The 24,241-nt window shown below is 33.6% G+C and overlaps 1 protein-coding gene across 1 annotated transcript in view; it reads left to right on the forward strand.

The window, feature by feature from the left end:
* The window catches only part of CACNA2D3 (calcium voltage-gated channel auxiliary subunit alpha2delta 3), a 463,161-nt gene that overhangs the window by 195,998 nt on the left and 242,922 nt on the right, over positions 1-24,241 (forward strand). Inside the window, exons 9-11 of the mRNA XM_082768173.1 lie at positions 5,832-5,906; positions 17,779-17,868; positions 22,490-22,603. Of these exons, the coding sequence (XP_082624299.1) occupies positions 5,832-5,906; positions 17,779-17,868; positions 22,490-22,603 (279 nt within the window). The remainder of the gene's footprint in view (positions 1-5,831; positions 5,907-17,778; positions 17,869-22,489; positions 22,604-24,241) is intronic.

The following is a 24,241-nucleotide window of genomic DNA, read 5'->3' on the forward strand; positions in this document are numbered from 1 at the left end:
TTGTTATACGTTTCAGTATCCTGTGCACATAAAAGTTGAGAATTTTCATTAATGGTAATAGGAGTTATGGTCAGTACATACTAATGTAATTAAAAATTCAATTAACACTTAAAAATATTTAGTAGGATAGAAAACAAATAACAACAACAAAACAAAACAAAGCAGCCAACAACAAGCCCTCAAAGCTGTTAGCAGTACATTAGTTGGATTGTTTCATATCCATTAGGTCCATTTGTTTTTTTACTAAATATATTTCAAACTTTATATGTAGCAGAAAGCAGAATTCAGTGTGAGTCTTTCCAGAAAATAAACATAAAAACACAATGTTAGAAATTGTTTTAACTTTCATGGTTAGGTTGTTGCAAGACCTATCTGAAATTGATGGACTAGATGATTGAATTGCAAGAAATTGTTTAAATACAAGAGTGATTTTGTGCTGCCTATATTAAAATGTAAGGTCAGTGTACTGGTGCATGAAAGAGATGCCTACAACAACAAGAGAAAAGGCATATTTTTCCAATTTGCTTTGAAGTGTAACTCCAGCTCATGCATTAAATTAACAATAATATCATAAAAGGAGTACTAATTTTGTCCAATGCTTAAATTTTTTAAATGCTTTTACAAAATGTAAACTCTACATTAATATTAACTGAGCTGAAAATTTTAATCAATTTTAACACTTTAGTCACACTATTTTGTCAAAATATATTAGAAGAGTATTAATTCAAAGCACAGTAGCATATTTCCCTGGTTTTAATTTGCAAAATTTTCCATTATAAACAGTTTTTGTGCAGTCTCATCTTCAAAGTCCTAGTATTCATACAGAAGGGATAAACTTTATTTTTGAGCCAGCCTGACTAATTCTACTCTGTGTGGGCAAAATGAGAGCAGGCTGGGCAAGGGGAAGGCATCCACTTGTGACCCTCTTTATGAGTGCTACAAGCTCTGGGCTGCACTTGTATCCTACTGGTTGCGTGTAGTAGTGTTAGGGGAACTTTGGAAATACCAAAGGAGGAATCAAAGGAATTGGTTTGGCTTCATTGTTGGGTGTTAGGTTGGGCTGAAAAGTAGTTGTGCCTAAAGTAGTGTGAACTCTTTACGTATGTGTGTTGTTGCACAACACAGTATGAATTTGTTTCTAAGCACCTGGCTCCAGACAGTTGGCAAAGGATAAATATGAGAAATACTAAGGTAAATGTAAACTACTTGCATGGGTTTGGAAAATGCCTAATTTTTAGAATACGAATAGTGTCTGATTATAAGTCAGCAGCTGTCTTACTAATTATACGGTTCCTGACTTTAGACTTTGGCCTACTCACTTTATTGTATGCCTGCTGTACAAAGAAATAGCTAGAGTGGCAAAATAATGTAAACTAATAAAACAGATAAATGTAAGTAAGTAAATAAATTATTATAATCAGTGGCCCCAAGTGCTTAAATTATAAGAGAGCTTAAAGTAGGCTGAGGTTTTAAGAGAAGCTTGTAAAGCATGGTAATTGTTCTTTACTTCTCTCCCTCCCTCTGTCAATGAAGCGCAAGATGTTGAAAGCTGCTGCACAGTAATTAGCTCTCTGTGCTATTGCATCACAGCTATGACAAATGTAATGTGCAAAGATGTCATATACACGAGTATAGGGGTATGATATTATGTAACACTAGGAAATAAAAGAAAACAGTGTAATGCAAACTCTTGAAGGGCAGAATGCAGTCTTTTACTCAGGTGGATTCAGTTTGTAGTAGGAAATAAGAAAGTTGAGTACTGACAGCTTTGAACTAAAGAAGAAAAATCTGTTTCAAAAATCTTTTCCTGGAAAAAAGGGAGATCTATATCAGGTATTGCTGGCAAAGTCAGCACTTACTAACAGGTCTTTTGAGTCAAGATCAGGAAGCTATTTTACTTAAATACAAAATTTTAAATGTCATAGAATAGCTGCAGTACTGAGCTCAAATTGCTGGGTGAGATTGTGAAATATGTTTGGGGTTTCTGTAGATCGAGAAAATTCTGGAATGTCTTTTCTCTTTTCCATTCAGAAAAAAAGTTCAGCATAGTTAAAAGAGAGTTATTAGTGATCACATTGTAAAACACCCTATGACAATGACAAAGCCATCTGATACATGCTATGAAGCACAAGCGGTGTATTTTACTGAAGGGGGAAGGTGTACTAAAGCTTTTATCAAGTAGGTATGCCAATTTGAGATGGAGATGTTGCTTGAATGCCTCCATGTGTTGCATCAACATTCTTCAGTTTTCATGGGTTTTGGGAGATTTTTGCTGTTTTGGGCATTCTTTTTGGAAGTGAAATAATTTTGTCTAGTAAATTTTTCCATCTCATAATATTTTTAAAGGAATTTGAAGTCTATATAAGCAGAAAATTGTATAATAACTAAAATATAATCATAACAATACATCTTTGCAACAATTTGAACCATCAGAAGTTGATATATATGTTTATATACAGATTTTTCGTACTATGCTTTTGTTTGTATCTGAATGGTAGAGGAATAAACTCTGAGAAACAGAGCACGTCAGGTTGTGCTTGTTATTCACAGAACACTGCTACATAAAATACTCATTGACATGCCTTGCCATAATCCAGCTTCTTTTTCCATATGTAGCAGATTACTTTAAATATTTTATAGTAATATTCTTAAGGTGAATTAGCTACTGCAGATACAAATAGTGTCACAACTTGGCAGGGTTTCAGAAGGTTAAAAATCTACATTTTCTTGTGTTCATAATGACAGTTCGTAATGACAATTACCTCCCTCGACGGACTAGCAATGCTGTGCCTGATGCACCCCAGGATACTGTTGGCCCTCCTGGCTGCCAGGGCACACTGCTGGCTCATATTCAGCTTGCTGTCAACCACAACCACCAGATCCCTCTCTGCAGGGCTGCTCTCCAGCGTCTCATCGCCCAGTCTCTATGTATAGCCAGGGTTGCCCCGTCCCAGGTGCAGGACCTGCCACTTGCCTTTGTTAAACTTCATGTGGTTGGTGATCTCCCAGCTCTCCAGTCTGTCCAGATCTCTCTGCAAGGCCTTTCCACCCTCATCTGAGTCCACAACTCCTCCAAGTTTGGTGTCGTTATCAAATTTGCTCAGAACACCTCCTAGTCCTACATCCAAATCATTTATAAAAACACTGAAGAGGACTGGCCCTAAAATGGAGCCTTGAGGGACCCCACTAGTGACCATCCACCAACCAGATGTGGCCCCATTAACCACAACCCTTTGAGCCCTGCCTATCAGCCAATTGCTCACCCATCATATGATGTATTTGTTAAGTTGTATGCTGGACATTTTGTCCAGTAGGATCCTATGGGAAACCATGTCAAAAGCCTTGCTGAAGTCCAAAAAAATCACATCATCTGGTTTCCCTTGATCAACTAGATGGGTGATCTTATCATAAAAGGAAATTTGTTAGGCAGGACCTACCCCTCAAGAACCCATGTTAGCTGGGACCAATGACTGCCTTGTCCCCCAGGTGCGCCTCAGTAACTTCAAGAATCATCTTCTCCATAATTTTATCAGGCACTGATGTGAGACTGACAGGCCTGTAATTAAAAAAAAAAAAAAAAAGTGGAAAAAAAAAGTGGTACTAATATATCATTTAAAAATTCTGATTTTACTTGCATACATGAGATATTTGAAATGGTTATCATGACTGAGAGACAGGCAGACTAATATTTTACTCCATGTTGGCTGATTAAAGATTGTTCTTGGTAACATATAAAGAAAAGTACATCTGGCAGTCTAATCTCTACTGACAGCTACCAAAATCACGCTAAAAATCCAGGCTTCATCAGAAAGTACGTTGATTAAAGAACATGCCTTAAAAAACAAACAAACAAACAAAAAAACCACAGCACAATAACAAAAAAAAACTGAAGGCAGGAGAGAGCTTGGAAATAGGCAGTGGTGTGCCAGTGTTTGTTACAGGTTTTCAGGATATGGTGTTTTGCTGTTGTTTTTGTTTTGTTTTACAACAGAATGGAAGGCCATTTTCACTTTGGCATGTAATAATAGCGTGTGGATTTGGCATTATTATTTTGGAACAACTTTCAGAAGAAAGACTGAAGAACAGTCTGAAGAGAAACTACATGGAAGAGTACATCATTTGTCAGACCAATAAAGTGCTGTGGCTCTGAAATGCACACAGCACATTGCCAGTGACTGTAGAATTTCAGATGTCATTGCCTTGTTTTTTCACATTACCTTTGGAGCAATAGACATGGTCTGCAGGATCTCCTAAATCAGCATAATGTTGATGGGAATAAAATAGTTAGGAAAGCATGAACGTTTCCTGCAGAAAGTTTGCATAAATAACCTAGCATCTTGTTTTGCTTGGACTGCTAAACAATTGCCATGTAGATGCTAATGTAAATATTCTATATCTCTAGCAATAGGAAGTGGAGTTACTCTGGGTTTATATATATATATATATATATATATATATAATACATATATACGTATTTAGAGTGGAGGACTAATTCTGGCACAATGCCTCAAGAATAATTTAATGAAGTTCTAATTAAAAACTCTTCTCTTTGCAGCAGTAGTTATGAAATTAATGAATGTGACAAACAGTACACTGTTCATGTGAATGATGATAACAGATGTCCTATGTGGAACAGGTTGCAGGGGTCTATGGTTAAGCATCTGTGCAGACAAAGGGATGGTGTTAAATTGAAGAGAGTGCAGAACAAATTCAGAGGTAAAGGCAGAGATGATCAGATCTTGCAGTGACAGAGAACCTTGTGTAAACAACACTTTGTAATAGGTTGTACGTTTTTTTTTTTTTTAATTAATTATTCCTCATGAGATGGAGGAATAATTGAATAAATGCATATGTTAATCATATGAAATGCTTTCCATCATTATTTTTGGCTTAACTTAATGTGTTGTCTTTTCTTGGTATGGATTTTCTGATTCACTTACTGTCTGTGAAAGAGTGAAATGAAGTAGAGCCAAAATGCGAAGACCTCATACTTTGTGATAACTTCTAGATTAGATCTAATTAGTAAGAAGAGAAACTAAGTGAAGACTGTATCTCTAAAACTGATGTAGAATTTTTGAAGGCATCTATATCAATCTGACATTTACCGAAAGGTTTAAAAGATTTAAACAATCAAGTCAGTTTTCAGTCAAGTGACTTAAGCATCCATGGTTCTGTTAGATCTGATGTCTGTTAGATCTGTCATGCTGATGATACTTTGTTTAAATTCTTAAGATGCTTCTGAAAGTGAGACTGGAGTATCTCATTTACTTGGACCTTGCAAGATAAGCAGAGATTCCTTTCAAGATCTGTCACAGCTTCAGGCCTTAGTTGCTTGACTGAAGTTCTGACTTGATAGACATATTCGAGATTGATTCAAGCTCCCAGAAGTTTTGGCATGGTTGTTCCACTATCAATCTTCCAAAATGTGTTATCCAATGTCTCAATTATTTGTCAGGTTTTTCTGTATATGTAAAAAAGTATTGGGAGTTGTGACAGTGATGCATCAAATCTGAACTCTTAATACTATTCAGATTTTAGCATGAAGGATATTTATACCATCTAGTGTGTACATTACCCGTTAATTACACCTGAGTGTTGGCATCCATTCAACTGAATGTTCCTTTTTAAAAGTCTAAACCTCTGAAACACTAGGAAGCATGTAAAAGAAAAAAAAATATACCATGGCCAGCTTTCAAAAATGAACTAAATCATATTGTTTTTGCTGCATATTGAAATGCATATTTCAATGTAGTTCTAAATAATTAAATTAAAATGTATATTTCAAAGCTTTTAATTAAATTTTTCATCCTACTTTTTATTTCTCTCCATAGTATAATGAAGAACTTCACTATGTTGAACCGTGTCTGAATGGAACATTAGTTCAAGCAGACAGAGCAAACAAAGAGGTAAGAAATTAAAGTAACAAAACAACAGAGTTAGGATGCAGAGCATAACAAGGTACCATGATGATCTTTTTTTGGAATAATGCATTCCATTATTAGAATTTATTAATTCTTCTCCTTGTGCCATTTCAAAGAAGTGTGATGTGACTCAGTAGGAAGAAAAATAAAATGCTATGAATTTCCTAAATAAAAATAAAATTTCCTAGTTAATTTGATTGAATAAAGTTTATTAAAAATGCAGAAATAATTGAAAATATACTGTTAATAAAGTTTATTAACTATTTGTTTTTAAACTAAAATACTTTTGTTGCTTTAAATTATACTGTCATTCTGACTGAGGAAGAGATTGCAGTCTTAAGTCATGTTAACACCAAAGCTGAAACAAATCTCAAAACAAATGAAAACAAATATTATGCTATGTGAATGAAATATGTGGCCATTCCAGGCTTGCATGTCAAAATAATTATGCATTCTTTCAAGAAAGTTCTCTGTATGTGAGCACAAATTAATTACACACTGCTGGCATTTTTTCAGGAAAAAAAAACAACACATTTTATTTGAAGGGATACTACAGTATAAATCTGCAGCTGAGTTTGGTTTATTGCCTGCCACCCAAAAGAAGTTGCTCTGTAAGAGCAATAATGCACCGTGCTTCTTTTTGAAATTATGAAAGTCTTGGTATAAAAGATATTTGAAAAGTTCTATGTTTCTTATAGAAAATAAGAAAAATATTAAAAATAAGAAAAATGCATGTTAAAATAGCCATACCTTATTACAGAATTTCTCTTGTAAAGCTTTCTCTCCCAAATTGACTTGTTCACCTATGACAGGTCTTGCTTATGGACAGCAGACTTGTCTTCTTCAAAATACTTTTTTTTTTTTTTTTTTTTTTTTAAACTAAAAGCAAACCAGAAGATTCTCAGCTCAGCAATGAATTGCATGTAAAGGTTCAAATTAGTAGTTCAATTTTGCTTATAGAAGTCAATGAGACATTGTGGGAATTAGCAAGTATAGCTCTGAAAACATACTTGTGTCTAAACTACATATTTTTATGTATGACAAGAGAAAATTCACTTGATCTGGTTATGCTAAACTTTATTGTATTATTCATGAGTTCTTCACATTTTACCTAAATATACACCAACATTCTGCAGGAATTGTTCTTCATGGGCTGCTTGCTCAGTATGCTTGATGGTCTCCACTGTTGATTTTTAGAATATCTAAATAGAATTTGGTTGCTATGTTGAATGACATAAATTGTTTTTAATAATTTGCTTTTGAAGACCCTTATTTGTGAATTGTGATGCAGTTCTCTAAAGCAGCACTTTATTGAGTGCCTCTACTGAGCCATATGAAAGCTGTGTTAGATGTAGACTTAAAGCTAGAGATTCAAATATATGGCTGAGATACACTGCCTGGAATTATTCCAACTGTAAACCTTTCCTTTCACTCTGTAACTGATCAAAATGCAGATTAACGTATACCCATATGTTGCTTAATGGCAGATTCATTTTAATTTAATTGATCAAAAATTTTCTGGGTTTCTGTGTTACCTAACACCTGATGTTCATTCTAACTTTTTTTTTTTTATATATATTGCTTACTAAGGACAGGTATTTCTTAATGCAGCATTTGTTGCTGGAAATATGCATTAACAAGTTTTACTAAGTAACTAATTTATGCTGAATGAACTTTAATTTCTACCACTTTATATATATATACATATATATATATATATTTTTTTTTTAACCATAATACATGTATCAATGTAAAAGAACTCCCATTAAATGACCCTTAAAAAAAACATTTATTTACCCTGTCCCTCCTATCACACACACAAATGCGCACATATTTTTGCTAACTGCATTTTGCTAGGTTCATCTGACTTGATCACATGTAAAGCAAGTAAACATACTACTTAGAAGCAAATACAAGAAATTGCTTTGAAATGCTTCTAATGGATTCAGATGGAGTCTTTCTACTCTGAGGATGTCACTTAAACATACTCAATGTCTTTCTTTGAACCAAGTTTTCTTTCATCTCTAAACTCTACGACAAGGGAATTGAAAAAAAAAAAAAAAAACAACAAAATATCTCAAAGATTAGGCTACCCTTATCACTTCCACTGTATTTGTAGTTTGCTAGAGGACAAACCAGCTTCATAGCAGGATGAGGGATTTTGAATTCTAACAAGAGGTGCAGATGGGCCAGGGCTGGAGAGATGAGAGCTGCTTATTTGATGAAAAAAGGTTTGGTTTGCCACCTGCAACAATCTTCCTCAGGCGGCTGGGCTACAACCAGAGCCTATTCTGATCCTATGCACAGCCTCCCAGGGTAAGACAAAACCGTGGAGCATCTTTAAAAAATACACCATAAGAGCTGTAGGCTACAAGAAACTACTTCAGCCTTAGGGCTTATAGCAGCCTGGGAAATGAATACCTTGATGACGATTGGTGCTAAATATTCAATACAAAGACTGGTAGCAAAAGTACATGCTCTTTCACATTCAGGGATGGTTTATAGAAATGCTTCTTCAAATGGCCCAGACAATATAACAGGCTGCCAAAGAACCACGCTTCCAGAAAATACCCTTCATTATCGGAGGGAAAACAAACAAACAAACAAATAAAAAAAACCTGTGACCCACCCACACCCCCCCAACAGTATTGGAAATCCTGTATTAGTTCTACACATTGTCTCCTTGGCTCTAAATCACTTACCATTGTTTTCTGGACCACAGTGTAGGAACTACTTATCTAAAATAAATCCAGTCTTAGAGTATGAAAAAACAATTAGAGTATTGTAACCTGCTGATATCTGTTCTGTGGTTGAGTGGTTAAACTCTCCTTTGAGTATTGCAGCCCAGTTTTCTAAGAGTCAGGAAATTTTTGGAAAGCCCACTTTTCCCTTCACCCTACTGTTCTTCTTGTCTTTCAGTAACATGGGCCTGACACTAGAGTAGATCTGTACAAGTGCATACAATGCAAGCAAGTTTCATTTCTCCTTGAGTAACAACCCAGTTTTATTGCTGAAGATAAAGATTCCTTTCTAATGTGCGATCTGGTCCCATCTTTATTTAAATGATGTAACATGGCCTTTCCCTGTCCCTGTATTTTACATTTTTGGTCTCTTTTTCCCATAGGCATTTTAATGAGGAGAGCAAAATTAAGTTTACTTCTTGTTTTAAGTGATAAAGGAGCCCAAGTAAAAGAGAATTCCTGAACCTGAATTATTTCAGTAAGAGTAGTCAGATAGTAAAGAAACCATAACATGAGTAATTTTACCTTTCTAATCTTCAACCTAACAAAATGCATGTTTTGAAAGAGGGTACAGTTTTCATGGTAGTTGCCTTAGTGAAATTAGAAATTGAAATTAGAAATGCCTCATCATACGTGTGAGGGTTACTTGATCAATATCTTTCCTTGATTATAGGATTAATAAATATTTGTCTGGTGTATTGCAGTAGATTTTTAAACGACATTGAATAGGTTGAATATATTACATAATAAGGCATTTAAACATTTTTGTTAAAAATGCATTTTTATTATGGAAAGGGAATGAGGGTTGGAGAAAAAACAGGTTTTCAGCCCTAAATCATTTTGATCATGTAACTTTTATTTTTTCTTTTAAGAAAGTATGAGAATACATTGACAGAAGTGATGATTCAAAACATCTAAACCTGTTCCCCACCAACAGCTGCAGAGTAATGCAGCCTTGGGTTGTAAATCTTCATGTAAAAAATTCCTTTTTTCTGTTTTAATGCTAGCAACAAACTACAAGGAAGAGGTATGTCAGTACATGTCATCCACTGTTTTTGATCAAGTATTTTTTTCTGCAATATCATTGATTTTTTAGAAGATATTTACATGTAGTTTTCCAAATGGCGAAGCAGTGAGGATCTAACTAAATTTGTCAGCTATAACTTCTGAAAGCACAGCCTTTCAGAAACCCGATTGAATCAAATTAATTTTTATGTATTTATAAAAGGCAAACATCAAATATAATAGTGATGTTATTGGCGTTAATATAAGTGCCACCAGATCTACTAAGGTACAAAACAGACATCCAGTACTAGACTTCTTCCAACATATAGTATTTCTGTTTTCATTTTTACAATAAAAGAATGTAGTAATTTGGTTTAGAATAATTATAATTTACAGATGATACAGCAGGCATCATGTTGCATCCACTTCTTTCAAAATTTTTTCATAATATAGTGTTTTTCATAAATTTTTGTCCTAGAATGTGTGCTGGCCTTGGAGGTTCAGATTTGGATGTGTGGAGACACACTTTCAGAATCTTGTAAACTATTCATAATTTGCAAAACTTGTTTCAAGTTTACTTTATCACAAAGATTAAATCTGTAGTTACATTGGGTAGTGTAAATGGGGTTTAAATGAATCTGTGCCCCCTAAATATGTCTTAGTAATGTAAAATATGTAATATATATTTGAATGTTACCAGACTAATTTATAATTAGGCATTAGCATTAAACAGCTGCTACCTTGAAGTATATCAATTTGATATACATAAATTTAAAAAAGAGTGGGAAATAATTCAGACACTATATTCAGACTGTCACTGTCTGCACCTTCTCCACAAATTACAAACATGTGGAACTGTCTATTTTAATACTAGTTTTCTTGAGCCAAGAGATTTTTGTCTTTGAGAAACTCCATGTTACAATTTGCCTACCCCAAAGGAATCAGATGACAATCTGATTTAATGTAACTCCAGATTTAATGTAACAATATTACAATATGCATTCCTCTTTTATATTTTTTATTGTACTATGTATAGGTTGAGAACATTTATCTATAAATGTTTCCAGATGAAATATATCATCTTTTAGATGTTTTAGATGCACAAATAGGCATAATAACTCCAAACTAAATGGTGAACTTACTGTTGCATAAATTGGAATGACAAAAATAGACGTTGTGTATAACTTCCAGTGAGCTTTTATTTTTGTATGCAGTTAGCAGAAATTAAATAATCAGAAGAGTGATGCAGCAATGAGTCTGAGTGATATTGTCAATAACAGGTTGGTAAATACAAATTTTGCATATTGAATTTTATTTACGCAAATTACTTAAGTATATATTTATCTATCTTCTTATATCCTTGAAAAAGATTGCTGCCTGCATTGCTTAGCTGTAAAAGCAAAACAAAACAAAACAAAAAAACACAAATGATGTAACGGCTCACTGAAAGCTATTTGGATTTTTTTTTTTTAAAGCTGACGAGTCATTATAGACCCCCAAAAATTTAGGCTATCCTTAGACCACTGAAAGTTGCTCTGAACTTTTCTATTGTATCCCTAGTGAACTAATTTAACAATAACTTGTTTTTAATCTCATATATTGAATCGTGAGCACTTTGTTCAACATGGCTTTTCATATCCCATATTTGTTTTTCTGGGAAGAAAAAAAAAGTCTACCAACGCAATGCACTAGGGAATGCAGGTTGAATGATCATCACGAACAAGCTAACCTGTGATTGCACTTGCAACGAATATTAAATAACGAGATGCTTAAATGCATTTTACAGGAACAAATACAGATATATCAACTGTTAGTATGTGTGAGTAAACATCCCCATGACATGTCAGTAAACAGCTCTCTCACTCTTGTACCTCACACATATGACTCCTGATTGTTGTTGTTTTTTTTTTGTTTTTTTTTTTTTTACTCATTTCTATGCTGATATAGTTCCTCATCACAAATCTGATAAATCTTTGCCAAGTATGTATCAGGAAAATTTCAAATTACTGCATGCATGGAAGAATATGGGAACTAATACTGTTTGGAGCAAATACTTGTGCTAAAACCGAAAGAAATCTGAGGAAATGCTGAACACATTAGCAATGTTTTTCTGTAGGAAGCTCACCCTTGTCAGACAATGGCAAGTATCGTGTTTTGCCAGTGTAATTATATAAACTCTGCTGCATGTATCAGTTGTGGACTGTTCCTTCACTGTTTGTAATTGGTGAAAAATATTTATTCATGTATGCTTAGACTTCAAGTATGGACTAAAAGTTGGTCCTGCAACCCCCTCTAATTTGGGTATTTTTACTGCTGGCAAATGGTGTTATTTATGATAATCTCAAAACAGATAGAAAAAGAGATTGGTATCCCTACAGGGCTCTGGGAATCCCATGTAGCTTATCCTCTTAACAAGAGAAGATACAAAACATTGTTGGTTATAACTGAAATGCTGAAAACTTCATTTAAATGGGAAGTTAAGTATGATACGAGCTGCTAAGGCAGAAGGCCTAAAATGGAGGGGGGGTGGGGGTGGGGGGAAGAATGTGTAGCTAGGTAAATTGGAATGCAACAAGTGGGAACTTGATGGGGACTTGATTTGTTCAGAAGTGTACAACAGTAAACTCACTACCAATGTACTTCCATCTTGTCAGTGGTATAGAAATGTGATAACAAAAGGACAAGAGGTTTTCAGGTCTTCCAGAAACAAGGATCTGATATGAGTCAGAGCAAGCTGAATTTACGGGGTGATATATTTCTCTGTGAGGTTTTGGGTTGTGTCCTCCTGCTAAAATCCATTAAAACAGCCTGTGAAGTCTTGTGGATAGTGTGACAGTTAAAAGTTGAGCCAAACATGCCATTATTGTGACTAGCTGTCATGATGCTATGGAAAATCCATAAGTGAAATTCTGCAAAGGCTTGCTATGTTGTAAAGAGCTATACTTAATCATGAATGCCAAACATCACGGATTATGTTAGTCAGCAGCTTGTTTCTTCTTTTTTCTTTAGATCTCCTTGTTAGAGCACTTACCTGGCATTTGAGAATTGGAACTTGGTTCTCTGCTTCAGTGTCTTGTTACTGGTTTTCAGATGTGTTTGTTTCCTCAGCTGTCAAATGAAGAGGGAAATACTTCTTGTTTTCTTTCTTTTTCTTCTTAAGAATGATAAAAGCTTGCGGATTGTGGAGTATCCTGATATAACCATAAAGGAGGGCAAAAAATTCCCTGATTGTAGCAGAGCCTTCTGTTTTATTAGTATATCGAGGTACTGTTTACTTTCAGGAAGTGATATTTTGTCATCTTGTTGTGACTATAGATATCAGTCAGCTTTTATAATCTCAGAGTAAACCTTGTGAAGCCAGTAGAACAGCCTGTAAGATTTGGTTTTGGAAGACTAAAGATTAAAAAAAAAATCACACACACACACACAAAAAACAAACAAACAAACAAACAAAAAACAAACAAACAAACAAACAAAAAAAAAACAAAAAAAAACCAACCCACAGTATATGCTGTTCAATATGCCCCCATATTTCATCAAACAGATATATTTGTAACTATAACTAAGAAAAGAACTCATTTCCTGATTCTAGGTCTAGCAAATCTATCTTTTGATTTGTTTCTGACGTAGATGACCATGTAAAACAAAGTTTACAAAATTTAGAAAGAAAAGGAGAGAAAACCTTTGCGTGTTGTACAAATGGATTATTATTCATTGTTAGGATCTCTGGGATTTCCTGGTTTTGACAGTAGACAGTTTTTATAAACAACTGAGGAGCAGACAAAATGGGCAGCATGCAAAAGACAAGACCAAGTGTACACATCACTGATGTTCCTGGCTGAACCCTCCACAGAAGCATGCAAGGATCTTATCCTGGCTGACACACGAGTGCATTTGTCTCTTCGCTCTCTTCAAGTTATATTTTGCAGCCATGTCTAAACAGATTGTAGATACCTCCACAGCTGAACACATCCAAGCTTCTTCATTGTAGTTCTCCTGTGTTGAGCCCTATAATTTTGTAATCAGACATCAGGGTCTGATTGTCATAATTGTGTGCCTAATTTGCATTCAGAATCACCAAGATTATGCATGTCAATTAGGTATTCGAGTCCACAATTATATATTGCATGTTATGGTAATTGCTCATGGAAATCAGGCATCCAGTTGCATGTGAATGTTTGTGCACACTGTTGTACCAGATATTAAATTCAAACACCAGGTAATTCAGGTACTAATCTAAAAGGGCTCCAATATGACAGTAAAGAGAAGCTAAGGTGGACCAGTGTTATTGCTTATGCAGTTTGTTACTAAAAGAGCTATTGAAAATGTAAAGATTAAATTAGAAGATGATATAATGGCTTTTTGAATTGCTACAAAATGGATTTCCATTTTCTGCTTTGTTTGATTTATGAAAGTTATTGACAGTAAAATTGGGGTGTTTGTTACCTCATTCCAAAATAATCTATTCTCTTCTTTAAACTGATGATTCAGCAGTTAAAGTCCTGTCCTGACATTTTTTTCAGTAGCAGACAGTTGAAATATATCTTTCTGTCTTGCAGTGCATTTATAAGGAACCAAATTATTAGATGGCAGGTGCAGATGTTGTGTGGGCAAGTTGTTGATTAATTTTACTAGGCACACTAGGTTGAAGCTTTGTAATCCTCATACCAATGATACAATCCTTTAAAAATGCCTTTTTGCTAATAACAAAAGGGGCACTATAGCACAACTGGCAGGAGTGCACTAGTAATTTTTGATTGTTTATTAATAAAAACTTCAGCTAAGTATAGAGTGGACTATCTGAGGATGCTGTTACTTGTGTTGCCTGTAAAAGGAAACATGACTTCTTTTCACACAGATCCAGTTAATGCCACACACCTGGGGCATCTGGTGTGATAAAAGGGAAATGAATGTTAAGTGGCATGTTGTGTGATTTTTTTTCCAGCAGTCATGCAGAGCGTTGAAACTTTCAAACAACAAAGAGAAGATGGAAAACACTTCAAGGATAGAGAATGAAGTCAGTAAAAACACAGAGACTCATTTTAGTCATTTGGTCCTTTTGCAGAATCACCTTCTGTTGCATCTGTTCACTCAGAAGCCTGGAGGCAGAAAACAATGATTTGTTAAAAATCACAGTGCATTAAATTGATTTTTAACATTTGTAGCATTTGTTATATCAACCATGTCACTATTATATTTCACAAAGTGTTTTTCAGAAAGTTTGTTTTTATATACAGAGAGAGAGCACGCTATGGCAAGAGAAAATATTTAATTCTTCTGACAGATCGTGTGAACTGAATTATACACTAGAGATTACAGTGTTTATTAGTAATTTTTAGTAATCTGTTTATGCCATATGTTCATACTTGGTAATGTAGATGCTTTGTCATAAACTTTCTACAGTGCTCATTCATGAAATGCTCAGAGATTTTATAAACAACTGTGTTTTAGTAGCAAAATAATTCTAGTTTAATTATGAAACAGTAAAATTACTAACAGAAATATGATTTGTAATAGTTATTTATTTTAACATACCTGATTTAAGAAAAGGTATTTCCACTACTAACTTTGGCTTTATCAATTTTCAGAGAACTCTGTTTTGGGGTGAATTAACTGTGTTAGTAGAAGCATCTGTGATGCCTGTAAACTGACCTCAGTCCCATGTGACAAGGAGGCAGACTGTAGGCATAGGGCTGCTCCCACAGCTTGAAAGCTTCTGGTCAATACATAACTTTGATGTTTTGAAATTGGTTTTGGCATCAATGAAACAGTAGTGAACTGCTTGTTTTTGATGTTTAACAGTAATCTACACTGTCTGATTTAAAAAATGTCATCTATATGTAAAACTCATTTTGCTAAGATGTCTTCTGGAGAATTTTCTAAACATGATATATTTCAGTTTCTGAAGAATTCCAATGAACAATTTCTAATCAATGTAAGCTTAAATTTATTTATTTATTTGTTTTTAAAAAGGTGTATTTTCCGAGTTTCTTAAAAGCTTTAATGATTGAAACAGTCTTGTTTGTATACAGCTTGATGGCCACATGCATTGAAGTCAGTGGTCTTTTAATCTGACTGCAGACCAGCTGTGTTTTGAAATAGCTACTTAAAGCATGCTGCTTTGTGCCACTGACAGCTGATGGAGCCCCTGTCTGGGAAACTGCTGTCTTTGCATTGCCAACCTCAATTTCCAGGCCATGTTAGTTCAAGTCAAGAATATGCCCATGTGGCTTGTGATCAGCTTGTACCTAAATTTCAGGGATAATTTGAAATGACAAATGGGCTATAGAATAACAAGGTAACACAAGGTCAGTGTACTCATTGAATATTTGGGTATTTTATATTCATTCTTTTTTTTCTTTTTTTCTTTTTTTTTGTAAAAAAAAATAACATAGGGCATAATTTAATAGACAGCATTTTAATTGTTAAGCAAATATAATTATTTTGATTTTCTTTTATCAGATATTATAATGCTTTAAGACTACTCAACTGACCAATAGAAAAATTTATTTTTTACTATTCTATTGAGCTTTTTTATCCAATTGTGGAGACTGAAATAATGCTTCACAAAAGCATTGCTTCCCACCATGGTACTTCCAACTGCATGTCTTTATTTTCTTATTCCAAATTGTTATATTTATAAATTATATTTAAATTTACAGTCTCTAGTACTGTGCTGATAATGAATAGAATTACTGAAGTTAGCTATGTTTAAATAGGGGGGAAAAAATCATTTTGGCATTTAACTGTGTAGGGGTTTATTTTATCCCTTCTTAATTAGGCAAACAAGACTGAGCTTTTTGGCTGTTCAAAGCATTGAGCTGCAATAAAGTGCATTTACTAGGTCACTATGAACTAATTGTTTTGAAAAAGCAGCTTTTTTTTTTTTTTTTTTTTTTTTAAACTGTGACCATAGTGTATGCTTCAAAATTGCCTAGAGGTAGGCTGTAAATTTTCCTCTTTCAACTTCCTGAAATTCAATAATGAAATAGGAAGGAATCTACCACAGCCGTAATATCTTTTAATTTTATTATAAAACATTATAAAGCATTTTATTTCATTATAAAATAAAAAGATATGTTTTCATCAGATAAAATCAGGGGACTGACATACATTCTTGTTGATATTTCATTGAGTGTAGTTTTATGGCAGCATGGTTCATGATACTGTATTTAATGATGTACTGCTCCTTGTAAACCTAAAGGACTCCTTTTCCTCTAAACATTTTATTTTCAAAAAGAAGTGTTGCCATTGTTCTGAAAATGTGTTTAGCTTACTTTCTCTAAAAGTTACAATTTAATATACATGTTTTACACAATTTAGAGAAGTCCTATATTTTGGCTAAGTGTAAGTTGTTATTCAAGTTGTATGAAGTTGTTCAACCTTCTGACCTATCTGGGGAAATAGCATATGATTAGAAATATAGGGAAATATAGGATGAATGCTGGCATATAAGCCTCTAAGAATTGCTTGCTGTAAAATTTTGCCAATTGTCACAAACAGCAAGTATGGAAATGCATAATTGACAAGTAATTTAAAACTGCAAAAGTTAGGCTTACTACAACATAAAACTGAAGATAATCACATATGTCTAGCAAGCCCTGTCTTCTTGCATAGGTGAGTTTTTAACAATCTAAATATTATTCTGACCTTGATAAACTGCACTTAAACTGAAGTGGGGTCTATCATCTTTTGGAGAGAGATCATAACACAAAACAGGATCTCAAAGATAAATTTCAGGATGAATTATTTTTATTAAGTAATATTTCCTGAAAATGGGAAGTTGAAAAATTAGAAGTAATGTAAAAATTAGTATATGTAGTTATGTCCCTAAATAGACAAACAAAAAAGCAAATGAAAAGAGCTTGAGACATAACTAGCCAAAACCAAAACAAATCTTATAACATATTTTCATTATTATTTTTTTAATGTGTCCTTAGTTTAGTGTGGCTTCAAGAGTCAAAAGGATTGACCAGAAATTACTGTGTGTTATGAATGTAATAGGCTGTCATTTAAACTGAAGAAATAGGTCTCAAGGAGGAATCATTAATCATTGATATCAATATAAGTGTTGTAACAACAATCTGACAAAACACTCTTGTTTGTTTCAGCATTTCAGGGAACACCTTGACAAGCTTTTTGCAAAAGGAATAGGAATGCTGGACATTGCTTTAAATGAAGCTTTTAACATGCTCAATGAAGTAAGTTAATGCTTTTCAGAGTTTCACTGTTGACACTTCCTGCTCTTTAGCAATTACTGTCAATTTTAAGATAAATTAGAACTCACACTCCAAAACTGTAATGAGAGTAAAATATTGTCCATAGAGCAAGAACCGTCTATAAACCTATATATGGTGAAAGATCAAGCTGACATTTTTATATTTACTAGCATTTTATATTTATAAGTTTTGTTTTGTATACACACTATGCACATATACATGCCTGTGTTATGTTAAACAGTTGATTTCAGTAGCTACTGTAGGTGTTAAAACATCAGGGTAACATGTAAATTTCACAGTTTAATTTTTTTTTTTTTTTTTTTCCCCACTTTGGAAGGGCTAACATTTTAGGTATTACAGGCATTTGTGTATTTCATAAGCATTTTGAGAATAAATGCTAGGATCAAAAACTGCTCATTGGTTTGACTTCGGACACGATTAACATCTCAGCTTATATAAATGAAGCTATTTGAACGGTTGTGTATTTGTTTTCTAATACTTTAAGAGGAAGAAATGGGAAAGCTTAGCCTCATCAGCTCAGAGGTATTAATATTATTTTAACTATTTATCTACCAAAAGGATGAGGTCAACTTTTGATTTCTGATAACATCCTTGTTAATAATGTCTATGAACACAAATGCAGTCAGTGGAAGATAAACATCATGATCATGGAGATAATCTAGTGTAGGGCTTCTAGTTTCTCACCCAAATGCCATATCATTGTAACATTCTTAGTTGTCAAGCAAATTGTACTGGGAAAAAAAATCTGACCTAGTGTATTTGCCTGAAATGATTTTCATTTATTACAAGGTATACATGAGTCTTACTGATTATCATGAGTTTGTTTTTTTTTGGTAACGTATTTCAGAGATATTTTTTGTCATTTCTGGCAAATGTAAAATATATTGTATTGCTTCATATTCCAGTAGAAAATGATTTTAGCAATATTTTGATTCATCTGACTATATATCTTCCTGAGAATTTTGGAAAGAGCAAGAAAAAAGAATAAAAACATGAACAGTAGCAGTAATGAAAGAGGGTCAGTACGAAGTGGAAAAACAATGAAAATAAAATGCCCATATCAAATATTTCTCATGATATTATGAATGAAAAGCCTAGGTAGTGTGGTAGGACTGTCCACTGTTAACAACTTCTGTTAATATCAGTTTAGATTTAAGGTTGTTGTAAAGGAAACAGAGTTCACTTTTTTTTTTTTAATAACTAATTACAAGCAGCTCTCTTCTCCAGGTTCTCTAAATTAATAAGCACTAGTAAATCTGTAAACTGCTATATCACAAAGCTGCAGCAAAGCTTGTTAAGCAAGACATATGTAGCAAATGCCATTGTAAATTCCAAATATGTCAAAGGCCAGAGAAAATTCTAAGGAGGAAACTGTGAGGTATTCCGGTTAGCCTCAAGACTAAGGAAAAAAGGAGAAACGGTTCAAAAAGTACATTACTTTTATTAATGTCTAAGTGCCAAGATTCCCAAGGTGAAATACTAGCAATCAGTGATCAATGAGTCCTAAAGAAATCTTAAACTATTATCCCAGGACTTTCCCATTCCAAGAGCTGGAATATTAGCTGTAAAGTTCCTTTAAATGATTCTACATACAATTCCCAGTAAGCAAGATAATGAAAATTGCTTTCTGTTGATTCATTTAGAATGCTCCATCTTACCCAAGGTTTGTTCTTTTTAATAGAAAGGCAAATCCTTGTTCTTTTCATCTTGTTGATAACCTCTCAACTGCATTAATGAGTCAAATCTACTAAACTTTTCCAACAGGAACAGCTCCTGCTATGTGTCTGGATGCTACAAGCTTGCTTGCATCATTAGCATAGTAGAGTAGCTTTCTTTTAAATTTACTATTAGCAAATTAAGATACAAATGAAAATGCGTTGGCATTTCTCCAAAAGCTTTTCCTTTATTTGAAATGGCTGGTAGATGAATGAAAACAAAAATCACTTGGACTTTTAATGGTTAAGAGTAACCATTGAGATAGTCTTTACAAGATATATTGCTTAAAGTTTTTCAATGAAGATTATTGAAAGGCTTTTAAAAGTGTTTCCAGTGAGGGTGTGTGTGAGGGGGTGGGAGTGGGAAATTGCAATGTAGTTCAAACACAAAACAGTTATTTGATGCCAAATTACTGGATTGAAACGTATGGACTATGTTTTCTAGATGATCAGTTATGATGAGAATGTAGTTCCATGCATATTTAGGCATTCTTGTTGGACTACAGATAGAGACTAATCTCTACTGAGATGGTTATCATTGTGACAGTCCAGCTGGTGTTAGTTAATATTGTGTAATGTTAATATTAGTGATGGACATGTCCAAGTAATCCTCTATATTTCTAACAACAGCTTGTTCTTGACAGAGATTCACACTTCATATCCAATAAAACATGATGGATCATGCTTACATGTACGCTCAGATCTCTTAAAGCTGGGAAAATGACTGTTCCAATTTAGACGATAATAAGGGATATAATAAGTTCAAGCATTCTTGCATGTATACTTCCAGAATACACAGCATAAAAATATTTGTTTATTATATACAGGCATATCAAAAAGTCTCTGAGAGTTTCTATTATTCAGCCTAGGCCAGAAATAAAAGCTATCCTTAAAACAATACAGCTAACCATTTTCTACTGTGTGTACAGCGTGTGACTTTTATGAGCCAGAAATTGGTTCTTGTGAATTACAGTTTAGTTAAAGATGTCTAGTGTACATTTAAAAGAAATAAATAAAAAATGCAATGCAGGTGGGGGAAGGTGCATGTATGGAGGAAGAAAAGGGGCCAAAAAAAAAAAAAAAAAAAAAAAAAGCTTTGTCTTAGTGGAGGAAGAAAAAGAAAAGGAAAAAAAAAAAGCTTTCTCTTAGATAGTCACGTTAAGATTCTAGCTGGGTTTTTAGAATAGTTCAGGGGTTACAGTAATTAAACTCAGATAATTTTGTCTTGCTATTACCTGCATTTCAAATTCAGTATTTGCCTAGGTTGTTAAGACCTGAGGATGTTGATACTGTTCTTTGAAAAGTGTGTTTAAAATCCACTTTCACATTCTTTTCAACCATTGATTTATGCAGTGTTCATTAGTTGCTGTAAGAACACAGAAGTGCTTGGTACAGTACTTAGCCACCAACTATGTCACGTGATGACTGCAATTATTTCTTTTGGTGACAAATGTGGTCTTTGCAGTGATTACCTTTAAAAAAAAAAAAAAAAAGAAATCATAGCCAATTAAATAAAATTTTGTGACATTTCAAAGACTGTTAATCACAACCAAATGCTCTAAATGTCAGGATGCATTGAAATTTTTGCTGCTAACTGATGAATCATTGAGTTAATTGTAGTTCATCATAAGTCCCTTGTCATTGTTATTATTATGGAAAACACTTTCATCACTCTTGCTATTCAATAAAATTAAAGATCTGGACAAATATGAGAAGATATTAATCATCAAAGCATTCAAATTTAATCTCATTCTTCAAAATATTCAAACAGATAACCATGTAGAATAGTACGGATGCATACAGATTAATGTTTTATACTAAATATGTGGAGGCACTCACTCTTAATTAATTTCCCGTTTACTATAACTTGCTTCTTTCAAAGTGTGTTGTCCGTATGAAGACTAGAGAAGGGCTTTATCAGGAACAGCCTTGTCTCTGGTCCTTCAGACCTCCACCAGTCAGGGAGGACAAGGGGTAATGACTTGGAAATAAATTGTAAACTTTTCCATTTTGTTGCTAATGCTAGATGTTTCAACCAGGTTCCTTAAATATATGTAAAATAACAAATAAGAACCTATTCTGGAATAAGAATATATTAGAGAAAAATAGATTTAGATTCAGATTCTGTTGCCAACTACAGAATCAAGAGATCAAAACTTATGTTATAGCTCAGCCCAACTGTGACTGGCTCTTTGACCAGGAGAAAATCCTCTCTCAGTGCAGTGATGAAACATTCCTTTCATACTCCAGATATGTTGATTTTTGTCTAAGTACCTGTGCTCTAGTACTGTTCTTCAGCAACTTTAATTCATTTTGCGGAATATGGGAGGCTTGGTCCTCTCAGATTAACATTTTATGAAAAATAATGTATGGAATGCAATCATGAGTGAATACAAATGCCATATGAATAGTTTTATGTCTCTAACTGGTGTATCCTCTGTAATTCACAGTAAAAATATCAATCATTCATTGCTACTTCATTTTTTGTAGCTTGTACTTTTAAAATTATATCAGAACAGACCGTATGTGTATGAATCAGTACATATCATTTATCTAAAATGGAAAAAGTACAGTTTCCTTTCTTTTCTACTTAGACTTTTAATTTGAGGAGGTACTATATTTATCTATGTTTTAGTGTATTTTAAAAGCTGATAAAATGGGCATAGATAATAAATCCTTGTTCTGTTACACAATTCAAGTTATAATTCAGTTTGAATGTATCTATAATAAAATGCTTTCAACCTGAGAGTTTTCCACCTACTTCTCAGCATGCTAGAGATTTGACAGTATCTGCGTTTATCCTGTGGGATGCTATATACTTTCAGCTAGTAGGAATGTTGTACCAAAATTAATGTTTCCTTTCACAGTTCAACCACACAGGACAAGGAAGTATTTGCAGCCAAGCCATAATGTTGATTACTGATGGAGCTGTGGACACATATGATACCATATTTGCAAAATATAATTGGCCAGACAGAAAAGTAAGTACGATACCACCATTTTTTAAAGGAAAACCCAAAGCTTCTTGTGCAATATAAAGTCTATGTGTACTAAAAAATCAGTTACAATCTTTCTAATGATCTAAAAATATTTTTTGATAACTGGATGGTTCACTAATGACTAAAAATAATGTGATAAATGATGTTGCTTGAGGATAGAGGTAGACTTTTACTGTAGTACTGAACTTAGGATAATAAGATATTAAGGATCTATAATATACATGGATAAGTATTTATCTCCAGGGTACATTTTTGACCATTACATAATGCTTACCATGTGGGACATCATTAAAAATAAAAACCTTTTTCTTCTTTATCTGAAAATATTCATTAATAATTCAGTGCTTTTTGAAGCTAGAGAGGGGTGTGTACTCTATTGTGGATTGTGAATAGTTTGCCATGACTGGAGAAGGAGCAGATGTAGAACTAAGCATTTTTTTCTCTGATAGGGTGAGGCAATTGGTGAAGTTTTATTAAAGCTATATTTGATTCTATCAATTTCTATAAAGAAATTTGCACAGAATTTAATTACTTTGTTGTGAAACGTAGATATTGTATAGCAATGCAGAAATGCCTTGAATTTTCCTGATGATAAATCTCCAGTGGTGCTTTTGTTTGAATGTGAAATAATTTCTATGTATGCTTTAATATCTTCTGATAAAATAAATTTTGGATTATTTATGTTTTTTTGTTTATTTGTTTTAGCTTGAGATGGTGTCATGTTATATGCCTGTGGAAGGAGTAATAATGCTGTTCTAAGTGCAGTTTGAGCAAGTAATGTGTGCCATGTGAGATTTCAGTGGGAAAAAGTACTAGTTTTTTAGTCTTGCCTATTATTCTTTCTTAGTCTATGTTTACTCTTCAAAATGTGTTATTCTTCAGGGGGTACAGCTTTAATTGATTTTATTGTTGTTGTTGAGTAATTAGGCTTTCGGAAACTTAGGGCTTTATAATATATATTTGTTAGGTGTTTCCAGAATTATTTGGTAATATCAGTGACATACTTGGACTGTGGCTTGTTTTCCAGCTGTTTTAGTATTCAAAAGGGAACCTGTTTTTATCAGGCAGTTATATGTTACGTCTTTCTTCTAAGTAAATGTGAGCAACCCCTTTAATCAGGTGGATGAGTTTGTATAAATGCCTGGTAGTAACAGTCTTACAGCTCTTAAATCCTAATGTGAACTGTCCTTTGTATTAACATTTCTTTCTGAATGTTTTTTGAGATAAACAAGATAACTATAACCTGAACATGAAAGTATTTTAATAGCTGCTTATTGAGACACAAATGTTTATAGACAACATAGGCAAACTTTTCTCCATTTTTTGTTTTGTTTTGAATAGTTTACAGATTTTTGCATATACAAATTATACATAATTCCCTATAGCAGTGGTCTGAGAAGTGTTAATTTCACTTATAGGCTTATTTCCCGTTAATGCTTTATCCAATTAAATTTTTTAATGGTACAAATTTCCATTTCCATCTGAAAATTTCCATTTTCAGATGATGTATGAAAAATTTTCATTCAAGGAATCTATAAATATCTCAACTTCAGAAAGCTTTTAAAGAAACTAAAGAAAGAATATAAGTAGTGTATATGTGGAATATGATTGAGCCTAAAT

Source organism: Aythya marila (genome assembly GCF_965140915.1).
Source record: "Aythya marila genome assembly, chromosome: 10".
NCBI lineage: Eukaryota > Metazoa > Chordata > Aves > Anseriformes > Anatidae > Aythya > Aythya marila.